General features: G+C 41.0%; 1 protein-coding gene across 11 annotated transcripts in view; it reads right to left on the reverse strand.

Moving 5' to 3' along the window:
• Window positions 1–12,335, reverse strand: part of Snap91 (synaptosome associated protein 91) — a 111,101-nt gene that overhangs the window by 64,302 nt on the left and 34,464 nt on the right. For all 11 annotated transcript variants that reach the window (XM_040739570.1, XM_040739571.1, XM_040739566.1 and 8 more), the window contains exons 3-7: window positions 9,112–9,254; window positions 8,399–8,474; window positions 7,453–7,555; window positions 5,892–5,985; window positions 4,342–4,453 (exon numbers count right to left, since the gene is read on the reverse strand). In XM_040739570.1, coding sequence (XP_040595504.1) covers window positions 4,342–4,453; window positions 5,892–5,985; window positions 7,453–7,555; window positions 8,399–8,474; window positions 9,112–9,254 — 528 coding nt within the window. The remainder of the gene's footprint in view (window positions 1–4,341; window positions 4,454–5,891; window positions 5,986–7,452; window positions 7,556–8,398; window positions 8,475–9,111; window positions 9,255–12,335) is intronic.

Below are 12,335 nucleotides of genomic sequence, written 5' to 3' on the forward strand. Positions count from 1 at the left end.
GTGGCTCTACACAGAGGTTACAGAGAGAATGACTCTAGCTAGCAGGACTGTGCCTCTCAAGAGCTTACTGAGACTGCAGATTCAGGCCCCATCTCAGACCTATGGAAGTGGGAACTCGAGTTCTAATGAGGGCTCCATACATTCTTGAGCCAAAGTTCTTCAACTCTGCTAAACATACGGTATCCTAGTTGTCAGTATATCGACTGTTACAGAGTGAATAACTCCAGTAGACATTAAAACACATACACATCCACTTAATACAAACAAAACCATAGAACTAGTTTTTGAAGCATTTTTGCAAAAAATGAGTGGACAATGTAGAGATTTTCCTCCTTCCTCTTGCCGCCAGGTGTAAATGCTCCATCCTCAACTTCTGTGTGAATACTGCATTAGTTAACAGTTGCCAAACCTATGACTTCACATCATGCTACCATCCAAGGTCCACAGTCAGTGTTACTGGTTACTCTGATGTCCAGAAATTCACTGTTCAGGTGTCATAAATGGGCACACTGCCCTAAGTCCCCTGTGCTGTGCTTTTTCATTCCACTCCCCACTAATCAGCAGTGACTTTTGAACTGTTTCCTCAGTTTTAATATTTTAGAATGAGATACAACTGTAATCACAGCTGATGTATTGTTTTATAGATTGGCTTATTTTGATTTTCATCATTTGATATCACAGTAGAGATGGTGCCTTTTCATACGCTTATTTCATGGCTATATGTCTTTCCTGGTAAATGTCTTTTAAAGTCCTTGGCTCAACTGTTGTTTGACTGGTGCTGCGTGGCACTTTCTTCATTGTAAAACTGTCCATCTTGGAGGGACGTGCTCAATAAGACAGAAATGTTCTAATGGATGGCAAAACACATTCCATTCTACTGAAAGTTCATTAAGCTCAGGAAGTAAGCAACTAAAAGGCTTCAGGAAGTCCCTGAAACTAACAAGGTCCACAGATCCCACCCCCAGCGTATATACACAGTTATCAGAGGCACTCTGCTGAGAGACACTCAAACAAGCTGAGCTGCCTGGAAGAAGCAGGGATCATGCTACTTGAAAAAAGTCTTCAACCTGTTGAGCTACCTGCAGGCTGTACAGTGAGCTCCAGGTTTACAGATTTCATGAACTGTTAGCCACCGTGGGGTGGGCTTTGGTGATGCAGCTGTTTAGCCGGGCGTTGGTGGCGCACACCTTTAATCCCAGCACTCGGGAGGCAGAGGCAGGCGGATCTCTGTGAGTTCGAGACCAGTCTGGACTACCAAGCGAGTTCCAGGACAGCCTCCAAAGCCACAGAGAAACCCTGTCTCGAAAAACCAAAAAAAAAAAAAAAAAAAAAAAAAGAGTCATTTCTTCTTTGATAAGTATCCCTAACAAACTCATTGGTTCATCAAGTTTGATTTTGATGGTATCCATATTTTGGTCTGTCATTGGTTCTCTGGGGTAAAAGTTTATCTTTATTTATGTTTGTGAGTGTGAAGAGTCCCTGGCAGGCCTTGTGTTTCCCCCACCCCCCTTTCCTTGCTAAACCATTAGATCACATTCTTAAAGCTAGCCACCGAGGTCCATTCCCTTATTTGGCCACTTCCTTTCCTGAGGCTGTCCACCACAGTCCAGCTAGCAAAGTATTGAAATCCCAGCAATCAAAAACTGCCTTTTTGGCTACCCCAATTATCATGCCCAATCAAAACAAACTAACTCATCCTAAAGTTAGGTTCCCTTTTCCCCCCTTTATAAACTGTCATTTACTTATAGGCCATGTCTGTTTCCTCTCTATGCAGAGGCAGTCCTTTGTCCTTCCAGGGCAAATATCCCTCCCCACTTCTCCCTCATCCTCTGTCCTCTATCTCCTGTTTTTGATTCTTATTCCCTATCCATTGTCCCTTTGGGGCAAATACATCTTTTCTGTGCTGAGAACTTGGTCTTGGGTCCTGTGCTGACTTTGAGATCTCCTTCAGTGTGTATGCCCACAGAGTCCAGAAGAGGGTGTTAGATGCCCTGGAGCTGGACTTACAGATAGTTATGAGCTGCCTAATAATACATGCTGGGAACAAAACCCAGTCTTCTACAAGAATAGCATATCCTCTTAGCCTGAGCCATTTCACCAATCCCATGAAGGGCAATGTCCAAGAATGCAGGATTTGAGGGTGGTGGGATTAACCTCACAACATTTTACACACTTTACTTCTTCCCTTCTCCTCTTCTTCTCAGCCTGACTTCTGAGAAAATCTTGCATATAATTTTTATTTTTGCATCTCTATAGGTATGATGATTCTCTGGCCCCTCCTTGATTTTTCTAAGATCCCCCCCTTTCCTGTATTTTTTAGTTTCTAGTGTTCAAAAATTATATTCCCTGTAGTTTGGGGGACATTTAGGTGATAGTCTCTGAGCTTTTAGTGCTTTTGGTGCACCAGGAGTTCAATCCGGTGAATGTATAGAATGACCTGTGAGTATTTCCTTTGACTCCTGAAAAGGGACACACTCTAATACTAGCAAAATTGCCACATGTCATTGATCCCTGTGACAACACAGGAATAATAATAATTGTACTTCAACTCTGGGTAACTCACATATTTGTTTTGTGCAAAAATATATTTTAGAGGTTAACAATGGCTACAGTAAGCTTAATCAAGCAACGAGCCCCCACTCACAGATATCCAAATGTGCCCTCTGTCATCAGAGGAGAATCAGCACAATTCCTGGCACCTAGGAGGTGGTTACTGAAGTAGAAAATGCACTTATCTCTACCCCAATGAACAGAGGCCATCAGAAGAAGTCAGCTTCAGCAGACTGAGGAGCAAGGGTACAGCCATTGTTTCATTTTAAAGACATTGTGTCTTGGTTGTCACAAACCCACAGGACATTGCTCCGATGACACCAGGATGATGGTACCTACTGGGCAAGAACTTCAGGTATCAGAGATGTCTTGATGAGTGACATAAATGCTGAAGGGGGATACAGAAGGACATGCCACCTTAATGAGGTTTCTGAGCGTCCAAAATTCTGGGTAGTTTAGAGAAATCTTTATGTCAAAGGTACATTTTGCAGGTGGAGCTTCTTGCAACTAAAACACAGTCCAAAGTCTGCTGCGCTGCTTTCATTTTTCAGGAAACACATAAAGCATGTGTGTATGCTGCTGTAGGGAGAATGTCCTGCACAGTGACAGATAAGAGAGCTCAGGCAACCGGAAATCCCACAGCCACTCCAAACTTAAGCCACTACAGTCATGGTACCAGAAAAATCTAAAGGTACTCGAGTAGTATGAAATCCCTCTATCACGCTCCAGCAAAGTCTCATAGTGTGTGACAATAGACCATGTCTTCGTCAGACAGCAGTGATATCCTTAAGAGGAGCTGTTGTTGACATACTTCTAGAGACCAAGATCTTGACAAAAGAGAATCAAGTGGTCTTCAGACACACAGAGTGGGTACTATGTAATCTACTAAGCTGTAAAGTTGGACAAACACAAGGATACTTTAGGATACTTTAGTCAAGCAAGCCATGACTAAGCAGACAAGTTGCATGAACAGCAGCCCCATTTCCAGAGCACTGCGTCTCTCTTGTGCATAGCTGTTTCTCTGAATTATCCTTTAAGTCCTATCTGTGACCTCCGGGAAATTCCTCATGACCAGAAGAAGAAGAAAATTCCATTTTGGTACTAGCTGGAAGTAACATAATATATATTATCTCTGCAAAGGGGTGATCTGAATAAGAAGATGATACTTTCACAGTAGGCAGAGCCTTTGATAGTACACTATCTGCCTTTCCTCTTGTAGCAAGAGTTAGGGGAGACCACCAAACCGCGGGGATGGGTTGGATGACAGGAATTTGACAAAATTAAGCTGAAGTATTATTGATGACAAGGAGATCAGCATCAACCTGGATGAAGGAAGTGAATCAACCTTTCGAAAGATAACTATCATGAGCCAGTTTTTCCCATGTGCAAATCAAGAAGCACACACTACTAACAAACTTTTAAAAGCACACTGTGGGAGTGGCAATGACATCAGAATGAAAAGGTGAAACAGCATAGGATTCCCACCTTAGCTGGTGTGCCTCCCATCACTGCTGGTCCTCAGAGGGGCAGGTCCTTTTAGTAGGGCGGTCATCAATCTGCCTACCTTGTACGAGATGTCTACTCTAGCTACGGGCTTATCCTCTCAGTCACATGGCTCAGCCAGCAGCACCATCTGGAGTTACTCGGTGTCACAGCATCTCATACAACACTGCTTATACTGAAGTATTCATTTAGGGCCCAAGAAGTGAGATAATAGATTCATCCTCACAGAGCTTGTCAGCCTTCTCACAGCCCCATCACTCCCAAGGTGTCACAGCACGTGTCACTTACCAAGTAAGTTTATGACGCCATCATTGTAGCAAGCGAAAAGTTTGATAAGATCTTTGAAAAGAAGCATAAATGCAGCGTTTATGACACCATTTGTTAGTTCATTTGGATGCACCTAGAAAAACAAGCATGTAACTTTAGCTACACATCAACAAGTTAGTATTTTTCTCAAATCATAATGTAAATTGTCTACTAAGAAATTCACTCATATTCTAAAAATGCTAGGTATCTTTTAGTAAGCCTAGTAATACCAAAGAACTGGTCACATATGCTTCAATTACCTAAACTGGAACCCTTAAAGCTAAAAATAGATAAATTAAAAGAATAAAAAAACATTAAGATTAGCTGTTCTATAAAGAACTTACTGTAAAATCTGTCAAAAATCAACGTGATGGTTTGCAATTTCTACGTAAAATTTCACAAGACTTAGTTGTTTACGAGCAGGGCTCAATTATAGTCTAAGTCCTGGGATCTTAACAGAGACTTTAAGCTAGGAGAATTTGAGGAAAGTGTTTTAGACAACTATCAAATTACAGAAGAGCTGACAATGAGAGCTCAGAACATTCCTACATGTCAAAATATCTTATTTTCATGAGTCAGGTCCTCTTAGCTGTTATTTTCGAGTTAATTACACATGTATATACAGTCGTAAGACGTAAAAGAGGGGGATCCCATATGGCATTGACCTAGCTCTCTCAAACGTAGTACAGAGTTCAAAGAACTATAGTTAATCATGTCACATCCAGGATACTGAATGACACAATCAACTGACTACATTCTGAATTCCCTAGATTCACTTGTGTACATATATATCTTTATCACACATATACCTTACTATATCTGTCACCATAGCCATTCAGGTTATGTTTATGTTTCTAAAAATTATTTTTATTTTTATTATATATATATATATATATATATATATATATATATATATATATATATATATATAGCCTGTGTGTGTGCCTGGTGCTCATGGAGGTCAGAAGAGGGTATCTGATCCCCTGGAACTGGAGCTATAGACGGTTGTGAGCGGCCACATGGGTGTAATGAATCGAACTCGGTTCTCTACAAGAGCATCTACTTCTTTCTTAATCACTGAGTCGTTCCTCCAGCCCCAACAGGTATGTTTCTAACAAACAATAATACCTATTGACTTTGTCTGAAAAGACCCATTATCCATGATAACACACAATCACTCTCTCTGGTGGACAGTCTGAGGTGGCCCATGGCAGAAGGTTTCTGGTAGGAAAGCAGCTATTTAGCTGCCTGAGGTCCATCTAGGGCACACTTCACCCTATAAACACAACAACTACATTCTCCTCTGAAGGCTCTAAGAATGCCCTGCTCACCCTTTACTGTGACCTCAGGAAACAACCTATGAACTCTGGGAAAATCTGGGGGCCTACCAGCATGAATGAAATATTACTGTCATTCATCCACATGAAGGCACTCTGTTGCAAATCCTGAGGCAACCTCTAGCTGACCTGTAGCCTCTTCAAAGAAAAGACAACGACCAATTATGCAAGAGCCATTTCGTGTGCGACACGTACATCAAACTCCAGCAGCGCGTCGATCTGCCCCTGCAGGATTGGCATGCTCTTCAGGAGCTTTTCAGGGACCATTGTCCTCATTACACCGTCAGCCCTGCGACACAAACAAACAGAAGCACACATCCTTGTGGACACTGCAAATACCAGGCCATGGCTTCCTTCTGAGCTGTGCACCTTGTTTTCCTTGTAAATCTCCTGAGATCACTGTCAGGCAGTAAGAGGTTGGGGCTATTTGCTTAAGCTCTTAAATCAGGGTTTCTCAACCTGTGAGTTGTAACCTTTAGTGGCGGGGGGGGGGGAACAACCCTTTTATGAGGGTTCCATATCATAATCCTGCACATCAGATATTTATGATTCATAACAGTAGCAAAATTACAGTTAGGAAGTAGCAATGAAAACAATTGTATGGCTGGGAGGGTCACCACAACATGATGAGCTACATTAAAGGGTTGCAGCATTAGGAAGGTTGAGAACCACTGGCTTAAATGCCGAGACATCTCTCTAGGCCCTCTGTAGAGTCTTAAAAATAAACAGTAAACCTTTGCAACACTTTGCCATTACTTTTAGTTAGGGGCAGACAAAAGACCTGCATGAACTTCTGGCCGAATACACCAGCCCAGATTAAACCATCAATTTGGAGGCAAATAAATGGCAACTGGGTATTAAAATTAAGTTTTTTTCTGCTTTGTTGAGGCTTTCTTAATCAGTAAGTAATACCAATAATTAAATTATGGTATGCATATTTCCTAACAAGGTATTACCTCTCAAATCTAAATCATCATATATACAAGCTCATTTTTACCTCCATTAAAATTCATATCAATGCCAGGCAATAGTGGCACATGCCAGCACTCAGGAGGCAGAGGCAGGTGAATCTCTGAGTTCAAGGCCAGCCTGGTCTACAGAGCAGGTTCCAGGACAGTCAGAGCTACACAGAGAAACCCTCTGTCAAAAAACCAAAACCAAAACCAAAAATTAATTCATAGAAATAATGATTGTCATCTAACATGGCTACACATCGAAATGAATCTTGTCAATTCTCTCCTTGAGTTATTTAATGATATTTACATTAAGGATGTTGAGGGGCTGGAGAGATGGCTCAGAGGTTAAGAGCACTGGCTGCTCTTCCAGAGAACCCTGGTATAATTCCTAACACCTACATGGCAGCTCACAACAATCTGTAACTCAAGTTCCAGGGGAATCTGATGCCCTCACACAGACATATATGCAAGCAAAACACCAATGTACACACAAACTTAAATATAAAAAGGAATTATCAAAGACATTTGAAAAAAAGAATAAGTCGGTTTTAACAAATATTTGCACCACATAATTTCTGAGCAGCAAATCAGATTTTTATGCATGAACACACAAAATACCACACAGCTTCAGGGTAACTTCTATCATACTAACTTACTAAGCTGTTTCTTCAGGTGGCTGTGAACTGAACCTTCCAGGATCAATGTTAGTTGGCATAGAAGCTTAGTTAAATAAATCATGTATGCCTTGAGGATTTGCTGTGCTTAAATAAATAAGAAGAGAGAGAGTGAGAGAGCCTTACCCTTTCTTCACTCTGGCAAAGTCAAATGCCATCTGTCTGTAGGAGAATGCCTTTTCATTCAGGTATCTACTGTAACGCCTTATGAACGTAGACATATCATAGCCTGGGGAAAGAGGAGACAGAGCCATGGACACAATGCCTTTAGTTGCACTCTGCATACTAGTAACTATTTTCTAGCTCCTCAAAATAGACAGGGATTGCCATGATTGCCTTTGAGATGAGGCTCAACATGTGACAGCAAGCCTCATTTACCACCCTGCTTACGGGCCAAGAGTCTTCCCTATGGGGCACTCTGGCCACTCAATATGGTGATTATACTGTCCTGTACAGAAAGTCTTTTCTGACCTTTCTTTTAAAAAATAGTGATTAAATTACTTCTTTTATATGCAATTCCTAGTGGAGTCTATTGAATTTTCATTATTTCTGACATATACAGAAATAAAAGGTCACAAAATTTAATTGTGAATTAGTGACTACTTCCCTGGAGTTTTAAAAATAATTCCTCCCCTAGAGAAAGTTGGCATCACTTGTGTTCACTGTTACAAGTAATAGCCTGTTTCATAAGTAACACACACAGCCCTTGGGTATGGGTCTATCTAGCCTTACATGTATGTAACAGTCAGCAAACTGGATGAATGAACCCAAGGTAACAGCTCCAGTTGCATTAACCTACAAAAACATTTAACAGGGCAATCTTTTTCTTTTTCATTTGGTAGACATCTTTAGCTCTTTTATGTACTGAACTTTTACAAGCAAACTGTGAGACCAACTCACCCAGAGTTCACCCTTTAAAGTGACTAAATAAAATAGATGTATATTTTATATGCTCAATTGTCGACAATGAAATAATTTGATAGTTACTTTCACATTATGTTCTTTAGTAACCAATGGAACTATCCATAACAAACTTTGGATTAAGACCCACCCCCAGATTTTATTTTCTCACCGTGGGATCCACTTTTATCCAGAAAGTTGCTGAGGTTGAATAGCGTATTTCTAGAGGCCAAATACTGAATAAATCTCTGAAAAACAAAAATTAGAATTAAACACCCTTATCTCCATATGATACCTTTAAATAATTTCTGATGCTAAAGTGATATTTATTCATGTCTACAATTTTTAATTGTGTTCACTTAGTTAAAAGGGTCCTATGCTGCTAACTCTCTCTAAGGGAGAAATTGTTTTTAAAACACCAAAGAAATAGTCATTGAATCACAATTAAATTTTGTGACCTTTTTCTTCTGTATATGCCAGAAACAATGAAAATTCAATAAGCTTCTCTAAGAATTGCATGTAAGAGAAGTAATTTAATTTTATCACTATTTTTCAAAAGTAGACATTCCATTAAAGGAACCTGCATTCAAAGACGTAAAGGAACACTTCCTCTAGAAAGTAGCCCCCCCCATCCTTTCTTTTTACATTTTTATGTGCTGATACATTCATATAGAATATACACTTGAATGTTTCTGTATCACTGAGACAAGGTCTAACTCAAGATATATTTTTGAAGATTGGTAAATCCAAGGTTGAAATGATACTCAAAATAAGCATGAAGTACATACTTCTTCTCCTTCTCATGAGTGAACACCCAAGGGTCTTAAATTACCATCATATTTTGCTACCCCCACCTCTACAAGAAGCAGCTGTATATTTGGTTACCTCATTTCCATGCACCATGAGATGGTGGGTGGTCACTAAAGCTTTAAATACCACCACCCAGCTACTGTTGGTTGCCCGCTCAAAGAGGGTGTCAGCCATCTGAGGAATATTGACATTGGTCTCATTGGTAGCCTGGATCAAATCTATGAAAACAGAAGATATCCAGTAACTATTATATATAAAATTCGCCTCAAATTTTAAACATTTAAAGCTCATCACTAAACCATGACTTCAAAATTACTTAGACAAGAGTTAACTGAAAAAGACATTCTTACATACGAACGCATTAAATATATATACGTATATATATATATTAACCAATATATTCATTTATTCTTGAACTCTTTTTCAGTTGAATTCTCTTTCATATTGTGCTGGTTAGTTCTTGGTCAACGTAACACAAACTCAGGTCATCTGGGTAGAGAAAACCTCAACTGAGAAAATGTCTCTGTAAGACTGGCCTGTAGGAACGTCTTTGGGAACACTTCCTGATTAACGATTGATATGGGAGCACCCAGCCCACTGTGGGCAGCACCATCCCTGGGCAGGGGGTCCTGGATTGTACAGAAAGATGAGCAGGCCAGCCAGTGAGCAGCATTCCTTGACAGCGTCTGCTTCAGCTAGTTTCCTGCCTGGAGTTCCTGCTTTGGCTTCCTTTCGGGACGGACTGTAACCTGCAAGCTGAAATACACCCTTCTCTCTGTAAGTTGCTTAGGTCGTGGTGTCATAATAGCAACTCAAAGCAAACTTAGGAAAGTTTTCCTGTCTGATTTTTCCCCCTATTTGCTGGTACAGATGACATTTTTTTTAAATGGCAAACGCCAGGTGAGTTAAGCCTCCTGTCACACCAAGTGCTTGAGTTATGGGTAGTTGTGAGCCACCTGACATGCATGCTGGGAACTGAACTTAGGTCTTCTGGAAATGTAGTATGCACTCCTGACTGGTAAGCCAAATCGCCTGCCCTAGGAAGAGCCTCGTAAGTAAACATGCAGCACGGATCCTTCAGGATTGTATGTCTCTAATGGGCTGTGGTGGTGTAGGGGTTACGTAGATAGGATAGATGTGGGCCTTGCTTAGAGAAGGCCAAGGAGGAGCCACATATAACTTCACTGAAGAGCTGGATTTCATCTTAGAGGCAAGGAAGGGATGAGGGCTTCCAGTAGGCAAATACCAAACACCACAGTATTCTGTACTAAGTACAATCTGCAAGGTCCACACAGGCACAGGATAAGGAGGACTCGCCCTGGCATGGAAAGACAGGCTGAGAGGGAAAAAAGTGTAAGCTACAAAGCCCAGCTAGGATGAGGTGGAACTGAACTAATGAGAATGCAGGGAAGGTTGGGGTGGGGGGAGATGAGAGGCAGGAAGAAACAGCAGGTAGAGCAGACTTGCAGGTAGAGGAACAGACACTAGAGGGCACGAGCACAGACTTCTCGGGCAATTTCAGATCTCACCCTGTGGACCAGTAAACTATTATTTATTGAAAATGGAGAAAGTTGTTTTGAAGGGATATATAAGCTGTTTTAGCAATAACCTTGAAAGAACCGTTGGACATCTATGTTGAAATGTGTGATGGGGGACTGGGAACAGACTCTAACTTAAACTTAGACAGAACATTTGGCCTAGATACAAATTGGGAGTCACTGGTGATGAGAGCTTAACTACAAATAGAAGATGTAACTCACAGAAATGAAAAAAGGAAAATTAAATGTATAAATAAGAATGAAATCTAAGCTGGGAGTTGGTGGCGCACTCCTTTAATCCCAGCACTTGGGAGGCAGAGGCAGGCAGATCTCTATGAGTTCGAGGCCAGCCTGGTCTACAAGAGCTAGTTCCAGGACAGCCTCCAAGTAGACTATAGAGCTGACATACTAGCTGCTGTGTTTGTCAATAAAGCTGTCAGACTCACTGGAGGAAAAATGGAAAGGGAAGGGCCAAGGAAAAAACTTATTGCTGAAAAAGAAAACCACAAAAAACAAAACAGGAAATAGCAGACTGAGGCCAAGTAGAAAGATCCAGAAAGAGATGAAGTTGATAACACAGAAAACACATAACAGAAATTGAAACCCTCTGAAACCATGAGCAAAAATACATCTGTCCTTAGGTTGTTTCTGCTATGTATTCTACCAGTGACACGAAAGTAACCAATGGGGAACTACTGCTATGTTGCATAGGCTGTCCTCTTTTTGACTCAAGGCATTCTCCTGCCTCTGTTTCCCGTAGCCAGAACTACAGGTGTACACCACTTCATACCCAGCTATTATGTTCATCTTTCCATTTACTGGGTCAGATTGGCAAAGTATAGTTTATTGGAAAAATCTGACCTGTCCCATGTTTGTGAATCTTTGTTGGAACACAGCCACCTATGTGTCATATGAGGCTGCTTTCACTCTACAATGACAGAAGCAAATGTGTGTAACACTCAACAATTCAGTGGTGCTCTCTGGCCCTGTGTAGGAAACATTTGGTAACCTATGTCTTCACTGGGGAAGTATGCAGGAAGTGCTGGTCTTGCAGAGCGATGGTTGCCTTGAGGAAAAGTGTTTCTTTCTGAATCACTAATTTAAAGGAAACTTAAGAGATTTCAAGCTATGATGATCAGACTCACTACTCAGTAGTAGTTGCTATCACAAAATAGGAGAGTGGGGCCAGCAAGATGGCTCAGGGCTTTGTAAAGATGCTTGCTTGACAACTGAGTTTGACTACTGGGATCCACATGACTCCTACGAATGGCCTTCTGACTTCTGCAAGTGCCTGGTGGCATGTATATGCCCATATACAACACAATACAACACACACACACACACACACACACAGAGAGAGAGAGAGAAGAAAATACCTGTTCTTGGTATTTATTTTAACTTAGAAAATAATTGTTTTCTCTAAAAAAAAAGTGTTACATTAGTCAAAGAAGACTATTTTGTAACTTTCCCAAGTTTAATTCTCTCTCTCCAGGGCCCCACTAAGTAACTCTGTCTAGCCTGGAACTTACTATATAGAACAAGCTGGCCTCAACTCACAGATATTCCTTTGCCTTTGCCTCTGTCTCCCAAGTGCTAGGATTAAAGGTATAAGCTACCATATCCATTTTTAAGGGCTGGGTCATGATGGCACATGCCTTTAAACCCAGCACTTGGAAAGCAGAAGGCAGGCAGATTCCTGTGAGTTTGAGGACAGTCAGGGTTCAGGGCTGTTAGACAGAGAAACCAGTCTTGGGGGAAAAA

Source organism: Mesocricetus auratus, unplaced genomic scaffold, assembly GCF_017639785.1.
Source record: "Mesocricetus auratus isolate SY011 unplaced genomic scaffold, BCM_Maur_2.0 Super-Scaffold_100691, whole genome shotgun sequence".
NCBI classification, from domain to species: Eukaryota; Metazoa; Chordata; class Mammalia; order Rodentia; family Cricetidae; genus Mesocricetus; species Mesocricetus auratus.